The following is a 26,328-nucleotide window of genomic DNA, read 5'->3' as shown; positions in this document are numbered from 1 at the left end:
CTATATATTTACACAAAACCTCGCATTTGCAGTGGCCATTCGTGGCGTGATGCACTGCCCATAACAGCACCTTGAGGAGGCGCCGCGTCCTTTGCAGGTCGAGAATAGAGGGGCATGGGTCGGGCATCCGTACCCCCTTGAAACCGGCGAAATTCGGGTACATCGTAGAGATGATTTTTATTGAGGCGGCTTGTTTGGGATGGCTGGGATCTCGGAGCACGGCGCGTCGGCACAGCCGGAGCCACAGCCACATGCGCAGAGCGCCAGCGCCGTAGCGCAGTGACAGTCTCTAAGGAGATGTCACAATCGGCCATCAGGGCCCATATGGTCCGGCGAGCCGCCAGTCGCATGGGAAAATGATCCATCAAGTGAAGTGCACGGGCCAAAAGAGAAACCCGCTGAAACAGCGCGGGATCCTGCTCATGCATCCGCACAAGTGCACGGCGGGCCTGTCCCGCAACAACGCCATTTCCAAGCTTGGCAAGGAGCATCGCTGCGTCACTTTCGCTTTTATCTTCGGCGGGTACAAGACGCGACGCGAAAGCGTCACTCACGAAGGTCTGGGGCTCGTTCAAGCACACAAACGCACGCCGATTGACTGGCAGACACAGTCCACGCATCGTCCAGTGCCGTGTTGCTAAAGCTTCACGTCCGCGCACTGACTGCGACACCAGACCGCAGGCATAAAAGCTCGTGCCTCGGACAGACACCACCGGCGAGGAACCCGCCGCTACTAGCGCATCCAGTAGGCCATGGTCTTCCAGTAGCGACACTCCTAAATCAGACGCGCCAATGTGGCCGCATGCCCACAATGCTGCTTTGACCTGATGCAGAATATGTGAATCATACGCCTCCCGCTGGTCGCGCTGCAAAAGAGACACCCACTCAGGCAGCACATGCAGCTCCTGCAGGTACTGGCACCCAGGTTCTGTGCATGCAAGCTGGCCGTAAAGGTGGGGCGGAAGGGGGGAGGCAAGGGAGCCCTGGCTCTGTTCGGGCGCCACGACTTGTTCCACTCGGCCCACATATGCCATGTGCTCCTGTCTCTGCCAAAGCTCTGTCAACGAAACCAAGAGCCCATGGCGCAACATTGTCTGAAATCCGAGGGGAACAGCCAAACATTGTAGGGCAAGTGTGTCCTCCGAGACAAGCAGATCTGTGGGCGGCCCCTGCCTCATAGCGCACTGTGCCATCGCAGGGTGATGACAGGCAGCCTGTAGTCGCACTCTAGCCAAGGCGCGCACACTTTGTGCCACGTCGTGGAGCTGGGCAAGGAGAAGCGACATGGCCCAAGACTGGGTTTCGCCATCGATCCAAAGTGCATGAGCAACTCGCTCCGTAGCTGCCCTGCGCACGGTCACTGGTGCTTTTGTCAGAGAACGTTCGAGGAACACTCGGGTATAGGAGGGGCCTGTCATATCCAACTTATTGACGAGAGCTTCCAGCACTCTGCTGCTAGCATCCGAATCGAGATCACACAATTTCATCCATGTGGAAAATAGACGAGCATGTGCCAGGAGCTCGAGGCCTTGCGATTGTTCTGACAGAGCCCCTAGCAAGTCAAAATACCCGCTCGTCATGGTACGCTTGAGGTTGGTCGAGCTGAACAATGCTTCCATTGGCATCTGCGCAAGCTGCTCAAAAGCTTCCCGCAATTCCAGAAGAAACCGATCCTCAGCCAGGAGCCGTACACCCTCTGAATGACGCAGTAGAAGGCGGACCAGTTTGACTCCCATCTTTGTCCAGCGGCGCCCAGCCTCATTTTGGGGCAGGGCCGCATATCGCTGATTCGAGGGAAGATAAAACGACATGAGCCGTCGAACCAACTTGGTGTTGTTGAGTGCCTCCTCAAATCGGCGGGGCTCATGGAGTGGGCCATCGAGTAGCTCTTCGATCAATGCGGTATTCCACGTCGAAAAATCCTTTGTCGCTACCACCATGGAATCCCGGATCAGCGCACGAAAGTAAGATTCATCCCAAAAGACAGTCCCTACCATGGTTCGTTTCCTGCTCGTTTCATACCGGGCACTTGCATCGTCGATCGCATGCATTGCACCTGCTGCATCTACCATCGCCAATGGCTCCCCAGGAAGACACAGGTGATTTAGGAGCTCAGGAAGGGCATGCATCTCCGTCGATTCATCTGGCAGGGCCCGATTGGAAAAGCGCAAAATACGGGCAAGAATGTCACTCGCATAGTCGCGGGCGGTAAGCGAATGTTGTACGATGGACACAAGAGCATCGATCAAGCCCACATCGAACAGCAGTCCCAGTACAAGGGCCACATACTGCTCACGGAGTAGACCGGTACTAAGGTAGGGGGCTTGGTGCAACCGATCAGCCTCTAGCTGGGATGAATCCACTAACTGCACAAGGCTGTCGATCGTACCCAAGGCATAATGGAGAACGTCTTCGTCCTGTACGCGGAGTGTCGCCACCAACGTTTTCAAGGCCCCACAGTCTCGCTGGCAGAGATAAAAGAGACCCGCCCAGGATCGCAAAAGCAGAGTCATGATATGCCCTGTTGTCTGTAGTCGCTGGATATGGATATCAGTTTTGGGCATCGGAACAGTAGAGAATCCGGCCAAGACGGCCTCCAGGTCCGTGCCTGGCGAGATATACCGCCGCGTAGCGGGGCGATCTAGCAAGGTCAGGAGATTGGTCACCAGAGGCACGGCTAGGTCAGGTAGTGCTTCACACACGGCGTACCACAGGGGCGAAAACCCTGAGGAGCGCGCAACAAGAGCCGTATTCTGCACGGCTGTATGGTAAGCGCGTGGTATGACGTACCTAGTTCTGCCAGCGTCTCTACACTAGCATGATACAATGCATCCTCAGGCTCCCAAGCCACAGCTGTTAGAGAACGCACACAGCCCTCTGAGAGTAGAGCGCGTGCATACGATGGGGCATATCGATGACACGCCATCAAAGCACGAAGCAACTTAAGCGCCTGTTCACGCTCAAAGCTGTAGCGCTCCTCTTGCGAAAGAGCACGTGAAAGGAACAATGAGATAGACGCACTATGCACGGACAAGTGTGGTAGCAGGTCCGTACACAAGATGTAGCGCAAGAGTCGAAACGCATAGCCTCGCACCGCGGATGAAGTACCTTGCGACATACCGTGTAGCGCACTGTGTGAGCATATAGACACGTACCCAAGCATGAGAACTCGAGTATCCATTATATCTTTTAGATCTGGTGATGCTTGAAACAACGAGGAGGCAACATTTAAAACGTCTGCCCATTCAAACGCCAACATGCGAATATCACCGGTCATCCAGCGCTCCAGAATCACGGCCATGGCCCTGGCAAGTGCCTGTGAATCCTTTTGAGATTTGCTCAAAGTGGAAACCTCTGGCATGGGAAATGCATGACTCTCTGGAAGCATGAGGTGACTGGGCGAACTTGAGGTCAGTCCTTCCATGCTTGGCGTGTTCAGGTCCTCCAGTCCATGAAATGCACGGATAGCACGCGGTCGAAGATACTGCCCTGACGTGGATGTCATCTGCATCAGTGTTTGGAGGTGCATGCGTCGGTCATGAAGAGAGTTCATCTGCTCCTCTGCCATATCGAGCTCGCGCTGGATCTGGCTGCGTAGGTCCTCACTCCCTTGTTTTCCCTCGAGAATCTGCAACATGTTACGTGCGCCATCGCGGATACGTGACTCCAGCTCAAGGCGAGCCGACAATTCAGTCAGCTGTATGGTGAGCTAGCACCATCACATACCTCAGTCCCCAGACCATCCATCAATTGGTTTCCAGGACCCTGTAACGCGCCGCGCCTCGCATGAGCCAACCACGTGACCATGACCCCAGACCGGTGCGAAGTCAAGATAGGCTTTACGTCAGTCATGCTAGTGTGGCTGTGGACGTTCTCCGTAGCATGGGCCGTTGTCTGTGCACAGGGAATGCCCCTTGTCGATGTTTTTGGTGATGCACTAACACTCACACCGACTAATTTTTCTCTCACCTCCAACGGCGCTTGGCTGGTGGAATTTTTTTCACCTTATTGCCCGCATTGCCGCAACTTTGCGCCTACGTGGCGCAAGGTAACTGAAAGTGTAGAAGCTCTTCGACACGACAAGGATGCACCTTATACACTTGCCAGGGTAAACTGTTATGAATGGATGGATCTCTGCTCGGAGCAGAATGTCGAATTTTTTCCTGACGCCAAGCAATACTTTGATGGCCATCTAGACAAAACAGACGTTCTCCGTCTAACTGGACAAGACGCTGAAAAAATTAAGCAGTTCGTCGAAGAACAGCAGAAAATATATCACGCGAAAAAATTAGGCTTTTCTTCGTCGACCGCCGTGGTGCCTAATGCGCCGGCCTCGATGCCATCAGATGCCCAGGCTTCGTCGACTATTACCCAGAATGCTTCCCATGTCGTATCTTCTAAAGCAAGGACCCTCGAAAGGCTCCAGAATTTAACTGAATTCGGCACCGCTCCTATTGAAACGATTGACCAGCTCGATGCCTACCTTGGTCCTGATGTCGGACAGGGTCCCTCCTTTGTCAAATGTACGTGATTTTCCACTAAAACCCAGTCTACTCCCCTTCATGTCCTCATTGCAATGCCATGGCTGCTGCATATGCCGAAAGTGCTGAGGTGATAGCAGGCCAGGTGAATCCGATCGCTGTAAACTGCCTGAAGTACATGGATATTTGCACTAAGTACGGCATAGAAGGTTGGCCTACTATGCGACTCTATCAGAATGGGTCAAAGACGGAATACCCGATGCACACGAAACGCACAAAGGAATTATTCCTCGCCTTTCTGAGGGAGCAAGGTGTATTGCATCTTATTGAGAATGTGAATGCCGCTTCTCTTGATCAGGCATTGACAAGACAAAAGTACTCCGTTTTGTACTTTATGCCAGGGTCAGAGTCTGAACGCATCATGATTGAGAATGTGCGCATGTCGGTTTCTTCTCCCATGGCATTCTTTGCTTCGGATGATCCTGCTGTCGCACAGCGCCTCTTGGGTGGTGGTCCAGGCTTGTTTGTATTGCAAGGTGGCGTTTCTAATCTCGTCGCTAGCCTGCCTCTATCGGTTGTTGCCGGTCAGTCTAAGGAAACTGCTGTGCCTGCGATTGCACAGTGGCTGAACCTGCAGGCACAACCTCCTGTGGTAGAGTTGTCTGCCAGCGGCCTCGACTCTGCCCTTTTACAAGCTCCTGGCATCGTCATGGCTGTCCTCAGCAGTAGCACGGAGGATCTAAATGACCAGCTCAAGCAATTCACCGAGTTTTCACACGCATGGCGCTCCTCTTCTGACTTGTCCCACAAGCCATTCCTCTTTGCATGGCTCGATTATGATCGGTATCCCCAGCTGCTTCTGTCTCACTATCGCATTCACGTATCGTCAACCCCCACATTGTTAGTTCTTGAGGGTCATTCAAGCATACTGTATCAGCCTCCCACCAAAGGAACCTGGCTTGAAACGTCGGAGCTTCTTCTATGGCTTAACGGCGTGAGTCAAGGGCATGAGCATGGTCAAAAGTTTGGCACTGTTCTAACTCGAACATGGACCAGTGTACGAGTCACTAGCACCCCCCTTGTCACGTCGCATCCTCTGCTCATGATCCTTGTCTTCTTAAGTCTCTTGCTTCTCATTCCGCGTATGCGCCGAATGCTGCTGCGATGGGTACCACGATCCCATGCTTCGACCAAAATGGTCTAAATTCTTCCAATTAGCTAGATATCACTCGTATTTATGCCTCTACGAATGACTTGACGCCCTCAAGCCAGCCGCAGTATTCATTCTGCTCTTTGAACTCGACGTAGTTCGGGATGAACAGAGCAAGGTCGGTAGTAATGTCACGTTCGGCCAGGTAGCTCTCAAACTGGGCCTGGAGCTGCTCATCCAGGGTGTCAAACTGTGGGCCAATGTACAGCCCACGGCGAGCCCAGTCGGCTTCAGCCGTCATCTGAGTAGCCACAACATTATCACGGTAGTACGTAATGTTTTCAATCAGGAACTGACCGTCCTCAACTTGTGCGTCAATGTTCAGCGAGCCCTTGTTAGCCTTTGAAATACTGATGGCACAGCGCACGGGGAAGCTGTCCTCAAACTCTTCGACAGACTCTCCAGAAGCCAGGCGGTCTGTCTCATCCGAGTCAAGCTCATCCGTGGGCTCAGCTGTATCCACCTCACCAACACAGAAGAGCACACGAATCTCTTCATTGCCGAAGGTACGCACCAGGGCGACTTCGTCGGAGCCAGCCTTGTCCTGAATCTCCCAGATACCCTTCGAGTTAAACTGCTGCAGCCACTCAGGCTCAACTTCCATGGTACCCTCTTGGCGGGCACTGTCCTTCTCGTACGCAATCTCTTGCTGGAGAGAGGCACAAAGGTCTGAGTCTGTCTCACCCTGGCCTAGGCGAAGCACGGTCGATGAAAAAGAGCGCTGTACTGAAGGTACGTGGATAGCAGCAGGAGCACGTAGAATAGTGCGCATGCTCATAGGCACGCGAGCAATTGCATTGACACGGGTTGCAGCACGGAGGAGAGACATGATAGATGCTATGGCCCTGGGATTCGTGATGCATCGGTCGCCACCAATAATTTGGGACACGTGGGAGTTAGTCAGCCAACCAAGCCCGCTGCCCCACGCGCAGCGCAAGCACCATTCATTGTCTTTGCTAGCATGCGCGGCTTTACCTGGATGCTCTTACCGTTTGCTCTTCTGTGTGCTGGGGCAGATGCTTCTAAAGGGCCAGCACCATTAGTGGCATTTGTTTCACCTCGCACTTCCAATGCAATGCTGCGACCACCGACGGAGAATCAGTTCGACAGACGTGAGCCTATCATCTCGGCTCGGCACGCTGTAGAGCGCCTTTCGCTGCATCGTCGCCATGATGGTACAGCAGAAATGTGTGAACTTGATGCTTTCGTTCATGTGCAGGTTGATTCGCTGTCTAAGGACAGCTTCGCTGACCTGGACGCCGCCACACCCTTTTCACTCAAGAAACGGGCAATGCTGGCGCCTCAACAGATGGTTTTCGAGGCCATGGAACAAAAATCCACTAGTTTTGCAGATGAGCTCAAGAACGCTGTTCACGAGCTCTGTGGAACTGAGAAGAAGATCTTTAACATTCCCATTCCTAACCTTAAAAGCCACGGTACGTGTCTCAGTTTTCTCATTCAGAAACCCAACTTATCTCCAAGCTTAGCGAAATTGATTCTGAATACCCAGAATACATCGTGCTTGTGACTGGATCCAATGAGCACGCCATGACCAAGCGTCAAGCCGGGCCCGCTTTGCACTACACGCCCAAGTCGAAGTTTCTTGAGCGCAATCAGGTATCTATGGCCTTGATACACAGCTAACTCTCAGCTATTTTCACCTGCTACAGTACTTGCACTAGGCGTTGTTGCGTTTTTGCTCTTTTGTACTATCATTGCTGTCGCGATGATCAGCTCTACCGAGTCTCCAGACCGACTCGCTGCTCCGTCGCGCGGAACTTCTTATGACAAGAAGCGAAACTAGCTTGGTCTATTTATAATGCTTCTTTCTGTCGTAGGCTCATATATTAGATGATTCCCTTGGTCCATTGTTGCCGGCATCCTCATAGGTTACTCATTGGATGTTGATGTCTCCACTCAAACCCTAAACTGTTTAGATCATAAATCTTGCACAAACAAATCTTAACACAGGCGCTCTCTTTCGGCATTAAAGCCTGTCATGGTAACTGATAGAAAAAAACAGACACCTACGTATACAATTAAAGGTCCTAAATTCAATGGGGCGTTGTCCCTTCAAGGTGCCGAAGAACCATTGATGGCACATCCACCATCAACTGGCTCTAAATTCTCATGGAATTTTCTTGTAAACCAAAGTATCGCTGTGATTCTTTCTTCTGTGTTGCTCCTTAGCGTCGTTATTTTGGGTCTCATTACGCGTCTCATTACCTATATACCGCGAGCATTTTCCCGCCCGCCACGACCCCGACCAAGCTGGGATAACCCTCACCGTTGGTGTAAGGAGAAACTTACAAAAGATCCAAAATACTATGCGCGAAACTGTGGCTTTGATATTGTTGAAGAGCAGGTTGAAACCAAAGATGGATACTTTCTTCGTATGCACCGCATTGTGCCTCTATATCCTGACCATAAATTGTCACAGATTGGGCAAGGCTATCCAATTTTAATTATGCACGGTCTTTTTCAGTCTTCAGGTTCTTTCATCACCTCTGAGGACCGGAGTATCGCTTTTTGGTTTGCACAACGTGGATTTCAAGTCTACTTGGGAAACAATCGTGCTGTTTTTGATATGGGCCACCGCCACTTTAATCGTTACGATCCGAAATTCTGGGATTTTGATGTTAATGACCTGGCCATGTATGACTTCCCGGCCATGGTCAACTACATTTGCGAGCAAACTGGCTACAAGAAAATTGCCTATATTGGCCATTCGCAAGGGAATGCCATTGCCTTCATTGCACTTTCCAAGTGGGGCGTCCCTGAACTGGGTGAGAAGTTGTCGTATTTCTGCGCTCTTGCACCTGCTGTCTTTATCGGACCATTGGGTAGGCGCTTCCCACTCAAGTATCTTAGCAAACTGGACTGGGCTTGGTGGCAACGCGTATTTGGTGTCTTGGATTTCACACCGCTGATGAAGTTCTCGTATGACTGGACGCCAGCCACCCCCTACGCAGCATTGGGCTATCAAATGTTTGCGTATCTATTTGAATGGAACGATACCCATTGGCTTCAGCGCCGAAAGCCAAAAATGTTCCGCTTCACGCCCCAACCCGTGTCTTCCAAGACGATGTTTTGGTGGGCAGGTATGAATGGGTTCTCCACGCGAGGTCATATTTTTGACCCCATGATGACTTGGTTCGATAAGCGATGCCCCCCTATCTCTCTTTATGGTGGCGGATCTGATCATCTCGTGCTACCTGTGCCTGTGATCGAGCACTTTAAAAACCACGAACCTGATGTCCGCCTCGTTCGAGAGAAGCTTGAGCCTGCTGCTGAGGTATGTTTAAATGATCTTAACCATGCAGCATTGTGACCATTACTGGGCAGCAGATGCTGTAGAATGGTGCTTCAATGATATACTTGGTACGTGGTTACCGCTGCCATGATCTTACAGAACAGAGGATATTCAGAGGACTCGTGAATGATTTCACTACCTCGCCACTGTATATTTAGGCTCTCCTTTTAAAGATTACCAGTGGTCGGGGAATTAGCTCAGTGGTAGAGCGCTTGCTTAGCATATATGCCTGCATGAGGCCATGGGTTCAATTCCCATATTCTCCACACTTTGGGGAATTAGCTCAGTGGTAGAGCGCTTGCTTAGCACTACGTTTGCATGAGGCCATGGGTTCAATTCCCATATTCTCCATACCATTTTCCTTTTATCATTTTATGAATGTTTCGAACATATACAACTAGTTGTCCCAAGTTCGTGCACGTTCACTAGACTTTTTGTCCGGACTTACATATCTACGAAGATCCGACAAAGTCTGTCCATGACTTGACTTCGGAGGGCATCGAGCCTTCTTCGTAGGGAAGCAAACATCCCTTGGGCATTTTGTGTTCGAGAGTTTCCACGAACAACAGAGCAGTCTTGGGCTCGTTCAGCAGTGGCAAGCCAAAGTCGACTGCATTCCGACGAGCCACATAATTTTCGTCGGTGGTACTTTTAGCCCGGTACTGTGCCAAGTTGATCACGAACTGAATCTCGTAGTCATCAAACACCTCCCGAAGTTTCCGCTTATCCTTTAGAGGGAACCAAATCCGCCTAGCGGTCACATAGGGTAACTTGTTCAAGAATTCCTCCATTTCTTCATTGGAGCAATATAGCTTGAAGCCCAAGTTGTTCAGCTTAATGGCAATATCCTTGAGCTCAGGAGTATTAATGTTACCACCCAAGAGCACACCCTTGTGGGCCTGCGGAACACGGAAGCCAGTCGTAGAAGCAATGGAGGCCCAGTACGCTTCATATAAATCTTTACCGAACGATGCCACTTCGCCTGTACTAGCCATTTCAACACCCAAGAAGGGGTCCGCACCACCTAGGCGAGTCCATGAGAATTGAGGCACTTTGACAGCCACATAGTTGTACTGTTTGGACATCAAATCAACAGGAGCAGGGACATTCTCGTTCATAATTGCAGACGTTGCAACGTCGATAAAGTTGACACCCAAGACCTTGCTGACAAAGGGGAAGGAACGACTCGCACGCAAATTGCACTCGATAACCTTTAGCTCCGAGGAGTTGTTTGCCTGGTCTTCCTTTCGAATAATCTGCATGTTAAACGGCCCACTAATGTGGAACGCCTTGGCAACCCGCTTAGCAATATCTTTCATACGTTCCATGTCTTCTTTTGGAACTGAAAAAGGAGGCAAAACGAGAGTCGCATCACCGGAATGCACACCTGCATTTTCCACATGTTGAGACACAGCGTGCACAAGGAGGTTACCCTCGTGGGCCACGGCATCAACGTCAATTTCCTGCGCATTCGGAATAAACTTGGTAAGCACCACAGGGTAGTCCGTATTCACCTCGGCTGCCATAGTCAGGTTGTGCTCTAAGGTAGACTCGTCCCAAATCACATTCATAGCGGCTCCAGAAAGAACATAGCTAGGACGCACAAGAACTGGATAAGAGACTCGGTTGGCGAATTCTTTCGCTTTCTCCACGTCTGTGACTTCTACCCAGTCCGGCTGATCCACGCCAATCGAATCAAGAATCTGGGAGAACTTGTGGCGATCCTCTGCCGAGTCAATATTCTGAGGGTCTGTCCCCAGTACATTCAGGTGCGACTCTTTCAGACGCAGTGCAATGTTTTGAGGCAGCTGGCCACCCACCGACACAACGACACCAGAGGCACCCTCGAGTTCATAAATATCCATCACGCGTTCAAAACCCAGCTCTTCGAAGTATAGACGGTTCGCCTCATCGTAATCCGTGGATACAGTCTCTGGATTATAGTTGATCATGATGGTATTATGTCCAAGTTCCTTGATACGACGAACGCAAGTCACGGCACACCAGTCAAATTCCACCGACGAGCCAATCCGATACACACCAGACCCAAGCACCATCGTGCCATTTTCGTCAAATTCCACATCATGTGTACTAGCGTTGTACGTGGTGTACAAATAGTTGGTTTGCGCTGGATACTCGGCCGCCACAGTGTCAATACGCTTGACAAAGGGCGTGACACCCATGGCCTTACGAGCCGCACGTACGTCAGCTTCGGTGCTCTTGACTAGCTTAGCGATTTGCACGTCCGAAAATCCACGCTTTTTAGCGGTTAGCATCATTTCCTTATCCACCTTGCTAAGGCTTCCCAGCTGTCGAAGCTCGCGATGCGTATTGACAATGTTTTCCAATTTAAACAAGAACCAGCGATCGATCTTGGTTAATTCGTGCAGACGCTCGACATCATAGTTCTTCTCTAACATGGCATAGGCAATAGCAAAGAGTCGTGTATCGGTAGGCACAGAAAGCGCATGGTCTAGGTTCTCCGGCTTTACGTAGGCTTCAAATCCATCGTAGTTCGGTGCGACTTGCCGCACGGCTTTCTGCAGGGACTCCTCAAAGGTACGGCCAATTGCCATCACCTCACCCACCGATTTCATACTCGAGCCAGTCTGACGGTTGACATGCTGGAATTTCGAGAGATCCCACTTGGGAATCTTAGTCACGATGTAGTCGAGGGCCGGCTCAAAGCACGCTGTGGTGGTCTTCGTCACTGAGTTGGGCAGCTCGGGAAGCGTGTGACCCAGTGCAAGTTTGGCCGCAGTGTAAGCAAGCGGATACCCCGTCGCCTTGGACGCCAAGGCCGATGAGCGTGAGAGACGCGGGTTTACTTCAATGACACGGTACTCACGACTGTCCGGGCTGAGTGCATATTGAATATTGCATTCACCAACAATACCCAGATGACGGATCACCTTAAGAGCTGCAGAACGCAGCATATGATAGTTATCGTCTGATAGCGTTTGGCTTGGTGCAACAACGATCGAATCACCCGTGTGGATTCCCAACGGATCAAAGTTTTCCATATTGCAGCAGATAAGAGCATTGTCTTGCTGATCCCGAAGGACCTCATATTCACTTTCTTTCCAGCCACGTAGACTCTTTTCCACCAAGATCTGAGGCGACAAACTAAGCGAACGGGCACTGAGATCACGCAATTCTTCCTCGTTGTCCGCGAAGCCCGAACCAAGACCACCGAGGGCATAAGCAGCTCGAACAATAACGGGGTAGCCAATTTCTTTCGCGGCGCGAAGAGCCTCTTGTACCGTTGAAACAGCCTCACTGCGTGCCACGGGAATGTCAATCTCGTCGAGTGCCTGAACAAACAGATCTCGGTCCTCGCACATACGCAATACATCAGGCTGCGATCCAAGGACCTTGACACCAAGGCGCTCAAAAACACCCATTTCATCGAGCTTTACGCCCACATTGAGGGCACTTTGGCCTCCGAAGTTCAAAAATACACCATCCGGCCTTTCGCGTTCCAGAACGTAGGCTACGTAGTCTGGAGAAATCGGAAGAAAGTAGATTTGAGATGCTAGTTCCTGACTTGTTTGAATAGTTGCAATGTTGGGGTTGATCAAGACTGTTTCAATACCACTCTCACGCAGGGCCTTGATGGCCTGGGAGCCACTGTAATCGAACTCACCTGCCTGACCGATGCTGAGACCGCCAGATCCGATCAATAAGACCTTTTTCACATTTTCCTTCTTCACACTAGGGAGAAACTTGCGCCAGCGATCAATACCTACAGCACCTGCTTCCACCGAAGCCGCTGAACGGTCCGTAGGCGCCGGAGAATAATATGAAGCCGAAGAATGGGCTGCACGGCAGGCCCTCGGTACTATACCGATAGTACGCACAGATAGCGCAAATGTGCTTCGAAACAGCGAGCCCCGAGCGGCGCTAGAGAAGCACTGCACAGAGGCACGCTGTGGAAAAGCCTTCATCGTATGTGAACAATGAAAGCATTAAAATCCGGAGATTATGACTCGCCTGTGCTGACAGGCTCTATGACTAAGCTTCTCGGCGACCTTCTCACCCATCACGTGGGAAGTTATACGAAGCGGAGAACATGTACGGTGTGGCCGACAGCGCCCTTCCTCTAGGGGATATCCAGCAAAGCTTTGAGGTTTTTAATCAGGCGTTTTTCTTCGATTGTGATACCCTCCCAAAAGTGTTCCTTTAAGGCATCGATCGAGTTGCGGCTGATGAGCGAGTAAATTTCGTCCTTCTCGTCGAGATGGCGGCCAAACATCTTCGGCGCCTCATTCGGATCAGGGTCGATACGAACAGCCACACCGGCACCCACGTCCTTCTTCAGCACCACATCACGGGGTTTGTGGTTGATCTCGAGAGATGTGACGCGCCCGAGTGGAACAATTTCCTTCTTCCTCGTCGTCGAATCGGTTTTAACCACACACAACGGCGTACCGATGCGCAGGGTTCCATCAAGAATATCGCAACCAAGAATAATGGGGTCACGCTTGGCAAACGCAGCGATAGTGCGAAGACGGCATGGCCAGATGGCTGTGCCGGCGGCGTCCTTCTTCTTGTTCTCCATGATCTCCGCGCTGTACGCCATAAAGCTGTCAAACAGGTGGTAGATAATATCAGCGGTAAACAACTTGATCCCAAGCTCGTCAGCGAGACGTTCAGCCTCCTTGTCAACAGGCACATCGAAACAGAGAATGCAAGCAAGCTCCTTGGCCTTCTCCAGCATCGTTGCACAGCGCATGACGTCACGTTTGTAAACAGGGCCGATGTTAATACCGCTCACAGGAATCTTGCTGACGCGCAAGAACTCGAGCAAGGCCTCCAGTGATCCTAGCGTCGATGCTTGCACACAAACACCCTTGCCCGACTTGTCGACCGAGTTGAGCAGGTTCGTCAGGTCGCTCATCACCTCATCCCGCAGCACTTCTTCCTCGTCGTCAGAATGACAAACGAGCAAGCGCGAACCAGCGACAGCTTTATCAAGGTCTGGCGCCGCAATCTTTACACCCAACGCCGCCTTGACTTCCTTGTGGTGCACATAGGCACCACGGACACGCAGCTCCTTGAGCGGCTGCGGTGTCAACAGAGCCCGGATTTGAGTGACGATGGGTCCATTCAGACCACATACGACAATCTTATCACCTTCGTGCAGGACACCGTTCGACAGAACAACATCGATGGTCGTGCCAAAGCCTTCGACGACTTTAACCTCTAGCACCGTGCACTCGAGCTCGGACAGATACATCAGGCTCGAGCTCATACGAGTCTGCGTCAGAGTCACCAGGAGCTGCAATAAGTCAGGCACACCCTCTCCTGTGATGGCCGAGGTGGGCACCAGCGAAACATAGCGACCCATGTTTTTATTCCTGTAGTACAACTCGGCATTGAGACCCTGCTCCGCAAAGGCCAGCAGAGTCTTTGAAACACGCTCTTCGAACTCGTTTTGTGTGCTTTGGCTCTGCTGTGACAATGAGTCTTGGAACGCGTTGTTGGGCGTAGGCTTCCAGTCGTAGAGACGGTCGACTTTGTTTAGCGCCACGATGAAGGGCGTCTTGCGGTCGCGCAGAAGGCGGATACTTTCCAGCGTCTGCGCCTCGAGTCCGTGCATAATATCGACGACCAAGATGGCAATGTTGCAGAGCGAGCTACCACGCGAACGCAGGTTCGTGAAGGACTCGTGACCGGGCGTATCAATGATCAGCAAACCAGGCACTTTAAAATCAAAGTTGCCATGGTTCAGCACCATTGTCTTTTCCCGCAGCGACTCCACAGGGAAGTATGTAGCACCAATCTGCTGCGTAATACCACCCGCTTCGCCTTCCTGCACACTGGTCTGTCGAACTTTGTCGAGTAGTTTGGTCTTACCGGTATCAACGTGGCCCAAAATACAGCAAATGGGACTGCGCAGGTTGTCAGCACTGCGCTCGGCCAGTGCCTTTTCGGTACGTTCTTTACGGCGCTGCTCAGCCGCTTGACGGCGCTCAAGCGCCTGGCGCTGCGCTGACGTGAGGTCGTCGTCATCTTCCGAGTCGTCGTCGTCGTCGCCCGACTCTTCATTGTCGTCGTCTTCGTCTTCGTCTTCATCCGCGTCCTGTTTCTTTTCTGCAGCCGCCTCAGATTTCGCGGCCGGCTTCGGCTCCGCGACCGGCGCCGGCTCAGCCTCCTCTTCGCTCTCCTGCTCCCAGTCGTCCTTGACATCGTCCTCAGACGAAGCATCCCAATCGTCCTTGACATCATCCGCGGCAGGAGCAACCGCCTCAGTCTCCTTCGGAGGCTCAGGCTCGGCCTGAGGTTCAGGCGGCACTTCTTCCTTGGTCTCGAGTTCTGCAGGCGGATCGTCCTTCTTGGGCTGCGACTTTTTCTTACGATTGTCGTACACAACACGGCGGGGCTTCTCAGCCGGCTTCTCGCTCTGCATAGCCGCCACGGATATGTTGCCCGAGGAAAGCAAAGCTTGTTTTCGCTGCTCGGCCATCTTCAGTTCAGCCTTCTGCTTAGGAGTCAGAAGCTTGCCTTCCTTGCGCAGCTGCTCCTTGCGCTGCTTCTCCTTTTCTTTGCGACGCAAGCGCTCCGCTTCCTTGCGCTCTTCCTCTTCGCGTTCCTTGCGCTCTTCTTCCTCAATCAGACGAAGACGGGCCTCCTCTTCTGCACGGGCCTCCTCTTCCGCCTTTTTCTGTGCAGCAAGTCGCGCTTGCAGAGCAGCGACAGCAGCATTAGGCGCCTTACGTGGGGGAGGTGCGGCCTCCGAAGCCTTCTTCTTCTTCTTCTTTTTCTTCTTGTCGGCAGCCGAGCTCGCCGCTTCCGCACCATCTCCCTCATCTTCCTCTTCCGGCTCACCCACAGCCGGCTCGTTACTCGGTTTGGGCGGCTCGTCCTTAGGCGGCGCTTCCTTGGGCTCCTCGTCGGTGTCCTTTTGCATAGCTGCCTTTTTCTGGGCAGCCTGCGCCTTCTTCTTCTCCTTTTCACGCTCCTTTTTGAGCTTCTCCTTCTCTTTTTTGGTTAGCATTCTCGGAGGGTCTGGAATGGCTTCCGTAGCCGCCTCTTCCTTGGCTGCCTGCGCAGGTCTGAGGTCAGTACTCAAGGTACGTACCCAGGTGCAGACTCCTCGAGAGACGGCGTCTCTTCTGTCTCTTGATTGACAGGATTCAAGTTGTTCTGCGACACATCTTCACCGAGATCAGCAAAGGGGTCATCGTCCTCGCGCCTGCTGCCCTTTTTCTTCCCCATCGTGGCAAGCTGGAACCTGGCGGCGACCTGCGACCCTTCTTCATACACGTGACCACGGCCGAGGTTTTCATCCACAGGACGACAGCGCGTACGAGCGACGTACTGCGATCATGGAAGCAGGATCCGCCCCTCACACTCGCTCGTACGGCGTAGGAAAAAAGATGGGAATCACTGGCCAAACCAATGGTGCTAGTCGTCGCGCAGACAGCCATGCAGCTGTTCCCGCGCACGCGGGCTTCCCTCCCCGCGTTCACGTTATACACGGTGCGGCGGGTCGTATTGTATGCGTAGCCGACATTCGTGGCCACATTCAGCAGCTGAACCAGATTGCTGCTGAGAACAAGGCTGCTGCTATTATCCACACAGGTGACTTTGGCTTTTACACGCGCGACAGTCTCGAACGCATGGGCGAGCGGACGCTGCAGCATGTCATCCAATACAGCCCCCTGCTGTCGAGCAAGCTGCGCTCGGTGCTTCTTGACAGCGCCGAGTCGCGCGCTCCCTTGGCAAATGGGCCAGCGCATGCGCATCTGCGCCAGATGTTTGCTGACCACCCAGAGGCCGTGCTGTCCGAGTTCCCGCAGCTGCTCTCCAAGCAGATTACACTAGATGTGCCGGTGTTCACCGTGTACGGCGCCTGCGAAGATGTCGAGGTGCTCGAGCGCCTGCGATCGGGCGAGTATTCTGTGCCGAACTTGTACATTCTGGACGAGGCATCGACGCATGCCATCGATGTCGGCTCACTTCGGCTGCGTCTCCTGGGCCTTGGAGGCGCCGTCGTGACCCACAAGCTGTTCGACCATGGTGTCGGAAATGGCTCTTTGGCAGGAGGTCAAGGAACTATGTGGACGAGCATGCTCCAAATTGGCGAGTTGATTGAGACGGCACAGCACGTATATGACCCCACCGAGGTACGTGTGTTCGTGTCGTTTGCCTCGCCGGGGCGTGATGGGCTCGTGGCGCAGCTGGCGCAGGCCCTGCGTGCCGACTTCTGCGTGAGTGGGGGCCTGCACCTGCGCTATGTCACTAGCTACAACGACTATGGCGTGTATGGCCAGCTGGACACGTACCGTGCAAAGCTCTCGCAGGCGACGGCCAACTTCCAGGATGTATGGGATGCCGTGCGCCCCCAGGTCGAGGCAGCGATTGATCCCTCCCAGCGTACGCTGCTAAACCATGCCCTACAGGTCGCGCTGCACGTGCCCCAGCCGATTGCGGCAGGCGCCAGCCGCGATGATGCGTTTAAGAGCCTGTGGCAGTGGAACCTCCCTGATGCCTCGATTGGCTCACTGGTGCTCGACATTTCAAATGGCCGCGTTGCGACCGAGATGCGCAGCCAGGGTGTGAACTTTGCGTCGCGCCGCTCGCGTGCCGCAGCGCCGCCGGTGAAGGTTGCCCTTCCGTCGGCGCGGGATAAGAGCCCCGCAGCTCCTGCTGGTGCTGTGCCCCCTGTGGCAGGGCCGGCGGAAGAGCCCGCCGCCCAGATCCCTCATACCTTGTTCCTTGGCCATCTGGGCGAGGCCCATCCCGTATCAGAGGGGGACATCCGTGCGTACTTTGGCGAGCACGCGGCGAACATCACGCACATCCACTTTTTCCCGTCCGACCGTGAACGCCGCGGCAAGGACGAAGGCGAGCCACGCATGCGCAACTTTGTGCATGTGGAATTCAAAAGCGATGCCGTTGCCGCCGCTGCGCTGCAGTGTCGTGGCAAGACGATCAAGAACACCAGCGTAGTGCCGACGCTCGAGCTGCTAGAGCGTCCCCGTGCCAAGCCGAAGACCGTGAAGGACCGGGCCGACGAGGATGCGCCGTCGTCTGGACGCACTCGCGGCGGCCGGCGTGGGCGGGGCGGCCGAGGCGGGCGCAACCGCAACAATAACAACAACAACAACAACAATGCTGGCAGCGAGCCTAACCGCCATGCCAATGGAAACGACACGGGCGAGAATACCAAAGCAGCCACGCAGGGCGACGCGGTGCCCGCCGCACCAAAAGAGGAGGCCACGAGTGCATAGGCGTCAACTCGTTGTAGATGAAAACGACAATGGTGCTATTGAACAGTGCCTGTCTACTTATGCGCGCGTCTGCCGCAACAGCTGCTTCGACGCCGCGGCCAACTGCTTGGGCGGTGGTTTGGGCGGGCCGTTGATATCCTGGTCGAGCCAGTCGGGCAGCTCGGCCACGAGTAGCTCACGGAACAGTGGCTGGAGCTTGCGTGTGTATACCAAAGACGGCCCGGACAGGGGCGAGCGGGGCTCACGGACGCGATGCTGCTCCGACATGGGCTCGGCGCGGATCGACTGGCCGAGGGGGTCCGGCACATCAAACACGGCCCATGGCAACTGATCGCGCTCCGAGCCACGCACATCGTCACACAGACCGTCGTTGGCTTTCACACGTTCTTCGTCCAAGAGGTCAAGAAAGAGCGCATGCGCATCTTGCACGACGCTAAGCATCTTCTCAGACGGCTTCTCAGAGAAGGGCACATCCTCTTGCGCGCTCGTCTGCACATACATGCACCGGTACTCAATCTCGCGCCGGATCTTAGACCAGCGGCTGTAGTGGATGAGTGCGTTGAGCTCTTCCATAATGCATTCGACATCATCGTCTGTGATGCGCTTGTCGTGCAACATCTCATCCAAATTCACCTCAATGTCCTGCGCGCGGCGGTCGTCGGGGTGCTGCGGGTCACTAGTCGACAGGGACAAAAAGTCCAGGCTCGCCTGGCACCACTCCCATATGGGCCCCAGCACAGGGGCCATCTCGTGGGCGAAAAAGTAGAGGAACTCGTGGTGCTGGGTCGCCCACTCGATCCACCGCTTCTCCGAATTGTCATCCGACTTGCGCATCTCGATCATGTCGTCTAGCATCTTTTGTAGGTCCCCAAGACGCCCACCCAGGTCCGCCGCCTTGGACACCTGGCGCAAGCCACCATAAAATACATGTGTGAGCGACTCTTTGAGAAAGCCCACAAACAAACTCGAGCTAAGCAGTTTGGCTAGACGCGTGCGGTCGTGCTTGGCCAGCATGGCACGTAGGAGCAGCTTCAGTAGCGCAAAGGTTCGCGCTTGGGTCTGGACAGGACCGCTCGCCTCCCACTCGGGTGCTGACGACGAGCTCGGGTCCTGACGCATCGACGCAGGGTATGCGAGCTCGAGGTTCGCCCGGTACGGCGACGCGGCAAAGGCCGTTTGCATGGCCAAGACGTGGTCTTGCATCGGCTCGTCCAGTTCCGGCGCCAGGTTCGACAGCAAAATTGTAGTGAGGATATCGTCGCCTTGTCGGTCCGACTCGGCGTGCATTTTTGTCGTCTCTTCCACTGTGCGCTGGCGCACATAGGCTTCCACCTTGTGCACGAGCATCGGCTCTGAGATCTCCTGGAGCAGCGGGTCAATCTGCTCTTTTTGCACTGTCGTAGCTTCTTTGCCGATTGAGTGGCTGACGATGCGCTGGAAGAGCGAGTCGGCGCCGGCAGGCTGCGCAAGGAGGATCGATACCAGCAGCTGAACCATCGTTTGCGCATTCGTTACCATCAGTGCCTGCCGCACAGCCCAGTATGGAAAAAGCATATGCACCACGCGTACAAAGTTGAACAGCCCATCGGCCGCTGGCGACGCCACAAAGAGCCACCGCAAGACTTTGGCCACATGGACCCGCACCCACTCCTCGGCGTTCTGCAGCTCCACGGGCAGATTGTCCACATGGCTCACTGACAGATACGCCACCATGTCCTGCAGTCCCGTCTCCTGCTCAATGATGGTTTCCTTGAATGCGTTCCAGTCTGACTGAATCCGCTCCGACTCGCGACCTGCTTCCTGCCAGACCTGCAGATCGTCGCCGGTAAATAACGAGTCGATCAGGTCGTAATCTTTGTCTGTCAAGACATAGGGTCGCGCCAAGCCGCGCTTGACAGTGCCGGCACCCCAGCCCTTGCCGACGCCCCACCTTTCTGTACCTGGATCACCAACGCCCGGACCTCGCAGCTCATGCTCGCCCCGCACACCCACACCGCGTGCGAAGAAGAGGCCCAGGTACTGCGTACCAATGAGCGAGAGCAGGTGCGTCAGCACAATCTCCCCCCGCTCTTTCGATGTTGACAAATTACTGTTCACGAATGCCTCAATGATGCTCTGGATGTGCTTCTGCCAGTAATCCAATGGAGCATCGCGCAGTCCCGGCAGGTACCGGAGATGGACTTGGAACAGATGGCGCAAAATCAATGGCTCCTCTGAGGGCATAGGCGGCTCAGGCGGCAGCTCTGTACTTTGCTTGCGGAATAGGCGCAGCTGCCAGTTTGAGGACCGCTGAGACGGCGTCGATGAGGTAAAAGGGAAGCCATACATACTCAGCGTACCGGGGTCGCCAAGAGCAAGCCACTCACGCTGCATCTGCATCATCACAAGCACCTTGAGAAGCATGTGCCGTTGCACCGGGTTGAGCAGGTTCTGCTTCAACCCGGGGTGCCGCGGCTGAAAGGGCGTGATCGACAGCAGACGACGCTGCTTGCGATCCATCTCCGCTACTGCCCTTTGCCGCTGCTGCGCCTCGGCCAACATTAGTGCCTCACTCGCCTTGGCTTGCTTCGCTCGCATTGCCTCCTCTTTTTTGTCCAGCTTGGCCTTTTGCCGGCGCTCCTTGGCGGCATCACGCTGCTGCTGCTTTAGGAGCGCCGCTCGCTTTCGCTGCTGCGCCATTTCATCCCGCTTTTTCTCCAGCGCCTCCTTGCGGATCATGGCCTTTTCTTTTTTCAGGGCACTTTCTTCTCGCTTCTGCTGCGCGAGTGCCTCCTTCTGCTGCCGCGCCTCCATTTTCTTCTGCATAGCATCCAGCTTCCTCTGGGTTTTGTCGTCGTGAGGCGCCACTGAACCAGAGCCTGCCCACCTGCCCAGCGCAAGAAGCCAGGAAGATGACGCGCCGGCGGCTGAAGCAGGTGCATTCGCGCTTATAGGCGCCATAGGCTCCTGCCGCGGCATGTCTGATGGGGGAGTCATAGCAACCGAGGCAGGCTGTTGAGGAGGCGTCGTAGCTTCCGTCATGGGTATGGGCCTCAAATTATCCTCCTCCAGGGAGTACCTCGTTGGAGCTCGGGGCTTCGAGGGAGTGCGTGCTGCCGGTGGTGTCATAGCGGCCCGTTCCGCCTCGTCCCGGGCTCGCTGCGCGCGACGCGCACGCCGCGCGGCGCGCCGTGCTTGATATTCTTCCTCGTCCATAGGCATATCCGCAGGTACGCGGTGCCGTCGCGAACTGTGAGGTCGGCGCGCGCGATGCTCGCGTGGGCGACGCTCTGCAACGCCTTGCCTCCGAGGATGCCTTGTGTGATCAGAGCGAGAGGCGCGTTCCGCACGCGAACGCGTACGAGATGGCGGCTCGTGAGCGGACATGCCTACTGCCTGGTCCGCTGCCGTGCGACGCGCTGCATAGGCCGCACCGCTCTCCGCTTCTAGCTCGGGGGCGTCCACAAATGCGTCGGTGGGTGCGTACGCGGACGCCGAACTCCGCTTACTCCTTCGACGACGACGACGAGCGTCCCCCTCTGCCACACCTGCACTTTTATAAGCATGCGACCGATGGTGCGCACGCGGTGGCGCTGGATCGGCCATCGTGTCGAGAGGTGCGGACCGCTCGTCGAGGATCAAATGTGGGGCGCACGCACGTTGGGGGCGTGGCATGCATACTGACTACGTAATCACTCCTCTCGCGTCTGTGTCAAATAAGGTCGAAGCTGGCGTGAGGGGTGGGTGTGCACGTACCTTCTCGAGCCGGCGAGCAGCCTCGCCTAGCTGGTGGTCCTTACAAAAGGCGAAGCGAATAAACCTCTCACCATACTTGGCGTCCTGTTCGGCGTAGAATGCTGTGGCGGGAAGCACAATTACATCGCACAAGTGGCCAATGAACCAGCAGACGTGATAGTCGCGGGCCTTCACGCGCACCTCGTCTGGCATCTCAAAGTCGTCTGGGAGGCGAATGTTAGATGCATCCACTAGCACGAAGTAGCTGCCATGAGGTATCGTGTACGGAAGGCCGAGGTGGTCCAACGCGGCCATTAGTTCTTGACGACGAGCCGCATATTCCTGGCGCTGCTTTTCGAAAAAGTTTTCCTGGTCAGCCAGTTCCAGACCCAGAGCTGCACCTTCCGAAGCAATCGAGTTGGTGGTGTAAGTGATGCGCAAATGCGCCATCATCGTCGGGGTAATGAGATGCTTGGGTCCGATCGCCCATCCCACGCGCCAGCCGGTGCAGGCAAACGATTTGCCTGCGCTGCCAACCGTGATCGTGCGCTCCCACATGCCCGAGATGGAGGCCAGGCGGATGTGTTCCTGCTGGTCATACGTCAAGCAGTCGTACACCTCATCAGAGATGACGAGAATGTCGTACTTGATGCAAAGCGCGGCTAACTGTTGAAGCTCCTTGAGCGTGCAGACCTTTCCGATTGGGTTGTGAGGTGTGTTGAGGAAGAGGAGCTTGGCCCGCGGGCTTGCCATCTTCTGCTCGAGCAGGTCCCAGTCAAACAGCCACTCGTTGGCGGACACGGCCTGCTTCCCACTTGAAGGGGGCAGCATGGGCACGTACACAGGAACTCCGCCGTTAAAGGTCGTCTCGCAGACATACTGGTCAAAGAACGGCTCTAGCAGGATGACCTCATCGCCCTCCTCCAAAAAGGCCGTCGCGGCCGAGTACATGGCTTCATTCGCCCCAGGAGTTACGACAATTTCGCTCATAGGGTCGAGTTTCTCGCCGCTTTGCGGGCGCTGCATCGGTAACCCCGTCGTGTCCAAGTCCACCTTGCCATCGAGCATGTCTGTGTTGCCAGCCGCTGGCTTGTGGAAGCTCGCTGAGTACGTATCGCTAATGGCATTCAGTAGTCGTGGGCGTCCCCGTGCCGGTGAGTAGTGGTGAAGATCCACCCGCTCCTTCGTTTCTTCCAAAAGCCGATCGAGCAAGAACGAGGGCGGTTTCCAGTTCATAAACCCTTGGCCAAGGTTCACTGCGGTGGGGAAAACACCCTGGTTGAAAAAGGTCCACACATCGGTGCCGCGGTTCAGCTCCTCATGCATGCGCGAAGCAGGCTGAGAAAGAAATCGAGTCGGTTTCTGTGTCATGGTGGTAATTGTCCGCCAACCCGGTGGCCGCCCACGACAGCGCATGGATCAGGGAGAGCGAACGATGCACAGATAGCGTGCTCTACCCCGATAAAATCGGGTCGTGCATAGCCCACATCGGCACGGGGTTCACCTCTTATGCAGGCCCTCTGTCGGGGCCTGGTCCGGCCGCAGCTGAGAGGCACGGGGCCTTGTGCGTCCCGAAGATCATTTCATCCTTCGTTCTTCCATGATCGAATCAGTCGCACTCGAACTTTGCGTCTGGGACGCGCGGGGAACCTGACGTGCGCGCCTGCGAAGTCGCCGCAGGGTGGGGGTCCTCCGATGGTGAAGGCGGTGGCCTTTGTGGCGGGGGCTTCCCTCCTTGCCTATGCGAGTACGTCCTGGTGGTCCGTGGCCTATACGGACAAGGTGGCCGAGCGCGCCTCCCCTATCCTATCCTTCTCCATGCTCTTCGGCTCACGCTCCAGCCTGAACTGGGCCACTCACGACGAGCAGGCCGAGCGCTTGCACCGAGGCATGGACAGGCTCTCAGGCATGCTCCAGTTTGCTCCCGCCCCTGTACGTGACTTTCTTCTTCGAACGTACGTCTCGGCCTCGCGCGCCTACTTGGCTCTCCCAGAGTACCAGCAGGCAGTGATACCCATCTTGGCCGTTGAGGTCGGTGTCCTGGGAGCGTGGCTACTGGCACCCGGTCTAGGCACGACTGTATGGATGCTGCGCTACTTCACGCATCGCCCCGCGTCTGGCCGTGTTCTCACTCTCTTTACGTCGGTGCTGAGCCACCGTTCTCTGGCGCACTTTGCTCTAAACAACCTGGCCCTGTGGTCGGTAGGAAGTGGGGCACTACTGGCGCTGCCGAGCTCAGGGATGCCTGAGGCCTCGTCTTTGCCCCATTTCCTAGCGTTTTTTGCCACGGCCGGCATGTGTGCGTCGCTGGCGAGCCACCTTGCGATTGCCACACGCTGGCGACTTGCGCGCACGCGCCTGGACAAGATGCTCCTACGTCGACGCGCGAGTCTTGGCGCGAGTGGGGCCATCTATGCCGCTTTTGCACTCTCTGCTTGTGTGATGCCGCAGGTCCATGTGAGTTTGCTCTTTTTGCCCATGCTCGCTGTGCCGATCCAATGGGGCTTTGGAGGGTACGTATCATGCACTTACCGCAGACTCGTGCTCCTGGACCTGGTGGGGGCTGTGCGTGGATGGCAAGTGTTCGACCATGTGGCGCACCTGGGCGGCGCCGCCTTTGGGGTGGGATACTATGTCGTAGGCGCCTCGCTATGGCGCCAGTGCACCTCGTTCTGGCACACGTATACCTATTAAGCGAACTTCCAAATAGCTGACAGTTCGTTCAGGAGAGACTCGAGTTGTGCATCGTCCTTGCTGGCGAGGCTGGCGTCAGGAGACAGATACATACGTAGGGATCAATGTGCGCGCCTCATCGATATCGGTCACGGACAGGTTGGCCAGCTGCGCCATTTCGAACTGCGAGAGCTGGAGGCCCTTGCTGTCGCCCATATCGCCGTCCAGGTCCGGCTGCGCGGCATGCTTGATCAGCAAGCTGGGTAAGTGGGAGAGACGTACGCGCGTACTTCACGAATCGTCGATTGGTCCTTGAACCGGCTAAACTCGTCCACGTACTCCTTCGTCTTTTGCGTCACACTGCGTCAGGAGAGTGTACGTACGCGGACAAACCGTCGCGTTCATTCGCCTCGCCCGGCCGCGAAAAGAAGAGATGCACTTCCGAGATGAGCAGGCAGCCTGCATCCTGGAACTCTGATCGCATTATTGAATTTCCACGCACCATGACCGAGCTTGCCTGTGCTCGCATCCTCAACCTCAATGGCGCCCCGGCGCACCCGCTGGAAGGCAGGCAGCGACATGGTGGCAGGGCGACAGCGACGAATCCCTCCACTCAATGCCAGCGCCGGCGGACGGCCCAGGCGGCATGGACGTCGATGCGGCGCCGGAATGGGAGCTCTTGTACGGACTCTACGGGCATTCACGTACGGTTACGTGCGTTGAATTCTCTCCAGATGGCCAGAAGCTCGCGACGTGTGGGGCGGATTGCCTCGTGCACGTATGGGAGACCTGCACGGGCCGGCTGCTGCAGACGTGGAGCGCGCACGACGAGGGTGTGAACGCGGTGTGCTGGACGCGCGACTCGCGCTACATTGCCACGGCCTCAGATGACCGCACTGTGCGCGTGTTTGATGTCGAGTCGGTACGTTGTGTGGCTAATGGCAGGGCCAAAAGATCCGCACGTTCCTGGGCCACACGTCGTACGTGATGTGCGTGGCATGCCACCCTCTGAGCACGCTGCTGGTGAGCGGTGGCTTTGACGAGACGATCCGGCTATGGGACCTGCAGCGTGGTACCTGCCACCGGATGATTGCGGCGCATTCAGACGCCGTGACAAGCGTCGACTTTTGTGCGGACGGCACCATGATGGCGAGCTGTTCGCACGATGGGCTCATGTACGTGCACATACTAATGCAGCCGCCTATGGGATACTCACGCTGGACTGTGTCTGCGCACGCTGCAGCACGCGGATAAGGCGCCCGTGGCCTCGGTGCGATTCTCGCCCTCGTCGCTGCAGCTGCTGGCCTCGAGTCTCGACAGTGCGGTGCGGCTATGGGACGTGGCGAACGCGCGTGTGATCAAAACCTACACGTCACATACGAACACGCAGTATGCCGGCGCGGCCCTCTTTCTGTTTCAGCCAGGCCCGGATTCCCGCGTGTGGGTCGCGTGCGGCAGCGAGGATCGCCAGGTATACGTGTGGGATCTGCAAACGAAACGCGTCGTGGCGTCATGGTCCGCACACCGAGACGCCGTCGCCTATATCGCTGTACGTCCATCCCACTCACGCAGGCGCATCCCACACTGCCGCTCCTTGCTACGGCCGGCCTCGCGCAGGACGCGAGCGTCCTCGTCTGGGCGAATGTAGTCACGTGATGTACTCCGACGCGCGCGCGCGCGCCGCGATGTCTGGTAGCG

At 55.4% G+C, this 26,328-nt stretch overlaps 10 protein-coding genes and 2 pseudogenes across 12 annotated transcripts; 5 read left to right on the top strand and 7 right to left on the bottom strand.

The window, feature by feature from the left end:
• Positions 1 to 8: 8 nt before the first annotated feature.
• On the bottom strand, positions 9 to 3,852 carry MSY001_1068 (uncharacterized protein; the record flags this gene model as incomplete). Its single annotated transcript, XM_018886172.1, has 4 exons — positions 9 to 2,677; positions 2,791 to 2,853; positions 3,055 to 3,628; positions 3,727 to 3,852. 4 exons carry the CDS (start codon positions 3,850 to 3,852, stop codon positions 9 to 11), a joined length of 3,432 nt encoding a protein of 1,143 aa, XP_018739672.1.
• An 849-nt stretch (positions 3,853 to 4,701) lies between these two features.
• Positions 4,702 to 5,685, top strand: MSY001_1067 (uncharacterized protein; the record flags this gene model as incomplete). The annotated part of the gene is made up of 3 exons (XM_018886170.1): positions 4,702 to 5,324; positions 5,419 to 5,475; positions 5,538 to 5,685. The coding sequence occupies 3 exons, from the start codon at positions 4,702 to 4,704 to the stop codon at positions 5,683 to 5,685; spliced, it is 828 nt and encodes a 275-aa protein (XP_018739671.1).
• Positions 5,686 to 5,716: 31 nt separating this feature from the next.
• Positions 5,717 to 6,520, bottom strand: MSY001_1066 (uncharacterized protein; the record flags this gene model as incomplete). The annotated part of the gene is made up of 1 exon (XM_018886169.1): positions 5,717 to 6,520. The coding sequence occupies one exon, from the start codon at positions 6,518 to 6,520 to the stop codon at positions 5,717 to 5,719; it is 804 nt and encodes a 267-aa protein (XP_018739670.1).
• Positions 6,521 to 6,766: 246 nt separating this feature from the next.
• On the top strand, positions 6,767 to 7,495 carry MSY001_1065 (uncharacterized protein; the record flags this gene model as incomplete). The annotated part of the gene is made up of 2 exons (XM_018886168.1): positions 6,767 to 7,127; positions 7,362 to 7,495. The coding sequence occupies 2 exons, from the start codon at positions 6,767 to 6,769 to the stop codon at positions 7,493 to 7,495; spliced, it is 495 nt and encodes a 164-aa protein (XP_018739669.1).
• Positions 7,496 to 7,882: 387 nt separating this feature from the next.
• MSY001_1064 lies at positions 7,883 to 9,095 on the top strand (annotated as a pseudogene). The gene is made up of 2 exons: positions 7,883 to 8,986; positions 9,015 to 9,095. Coding segments are annotated over exons 1-2 (1,185 nt in total).
• Positions 9,096 to 9,456: 361 nt separating this feature from the next.
• Positions 9,457 to 12,951, bottom strand: MSY001_1063 (annotated as a pseudogene). The gene is given in 2 exon segments: positions 9,457 to 12,845; positions 12,852 to 12,951. Coding segments are annotated over 2 exon segments (3,489 nt in total).
• Positions 12,952 to 13,106: 155 nt separating this feature from the next.
• On the bottom strand, positions 13,107 to 16,225 carry MSY001_1062 (uncharacterized protein; the record flags this gene model as incomplete). Its single annotated transcript, XM_018886167.1, has 2 exons — positions 13,107 to 16,062; positions 16,089 to 16,225. The coding sequence occupies 2 exons, from the start codon at positions 16,223 to 16,225 to the stop codon at positions 13,107 to 13,109; spliced, it is 3,093 nt and encodes a 1,030-aa protein (XP_018739668.1).
• Positions 16,226 to 16,335: 110 nt separating this feature from the next.
• Positions 16,336 to 18,243, top strand: MSY001_1061 (uncharacterized protein; the record flags this gene model as incomplete). Its single annotated transcript, XM_018886166.1, has 1 exon — positions 16,336 to 18,243. One exon carries the CDS (start codon positions 16,336 to 16,338, stop codon positions 18,241 to 18,243), a length of 1,908 nt encoding a protein of 635 aa, XP_018739667.1.
• Positions 18,244 to 18,300: 57 nt separating this feature from the next.
• Positions 18,301 to 21,036, bottom strand: MSY001_1060 (uncharacterized protein; the record flags this gene model as incomplete). Its single annotated transcript, XM_018886165.1, has 2 exons — positions 18,301 to 20,312; positions 20,334 to 21,036. 2 exons carry the CDS (start codon positions 21,034 to 21,036, stop codon positions 18,301 to 18,303), a joined length of 2,715 nt encoding a protein of 904 aa, XP_018739666.1.
• Positions 21,037 to 21,914: 878 nt separating this feature from the next.
• MSY001_1059 (uncharacterized protein) lies at positions 21,915 to 23,328 on the bottom strand (the record flags this gene model as incomplete). The annotated part of the gene is made up of 2 exons (XM_018886164.1): positions 21,915 to 21,950; positions 21,979 to 23,328. 2 exons carry the CDS (start codon positions 23,326 to 23,328, stop codon positions 21,915 to 21,917), a joined length of 1,386 nt encoding a protein of 461 aa, XP_018739665.1.
• Positions 23,329 to 24,647: 1,319 nt separating this feature from the next.
• On the bottom strand, positions 24,648 to 25,211 carry MSY001_1058 (uncharacterized protein; the record flags this gene model as incomplete). The annotated part of the gene is made up of 4 exons (XM_018886163.1): positions 24,648 to 24,720; positions 24,788 to 24,889; positions 25,014 to 25,096; positions 25,188 to 25,211. 4 exons carry the CDS (start codon positions 25,209 to 25,211, stop codon positions 24,648 to 24,650), a joined length of 282 nt encoding a protein of 93 aa, XP_018739664.1.
• Positions 25,212 to 25,246: 35 nt separating this feature from the next.
• On the top strand, positions 25,247 to 26,286 carry MSY001_1057 (uncharacterized protein; the record flags this gene model as incomplete). Its single annotated transcript, XM_018886162.1, is given in 4 exon segments — positions 25,247 to 25,552; positions 25,576 to 25,854; positions 25,874 to 26,179; positions 26,203 to 26,286. The coding sequence occupies 4 exon segments, from the start codon at positions 25,247 to 25,249 to the stop codon at positions 26,284 to 26,286; spliced, it is 975 nt and encodes a 324-aa protein (XP_018739663.1).
• Between the last annotated feature and the right edge of the window lie 42 nt (positions 26,287 to 26,328).

The sequence above is a fragment of the Malassezia sympodialis genome, genomic scaffold, assembly GCF_000349305.1.
Source record: "Malassezia sympodialis ATCC 42132 genomic scaffold, msy_sf_4, whole genome shotgun sequence".
Taxonomy (NCBI): Eukaryota; Fungi; Basidiomycota; class Malasseziomycetes; order Malasseziales; family Malasseziaceae; genus Malassezia; species Malassezia sympodialis.
This window is presented reverse-complemented; position numbering and strand designations above follow the sequence as displayed.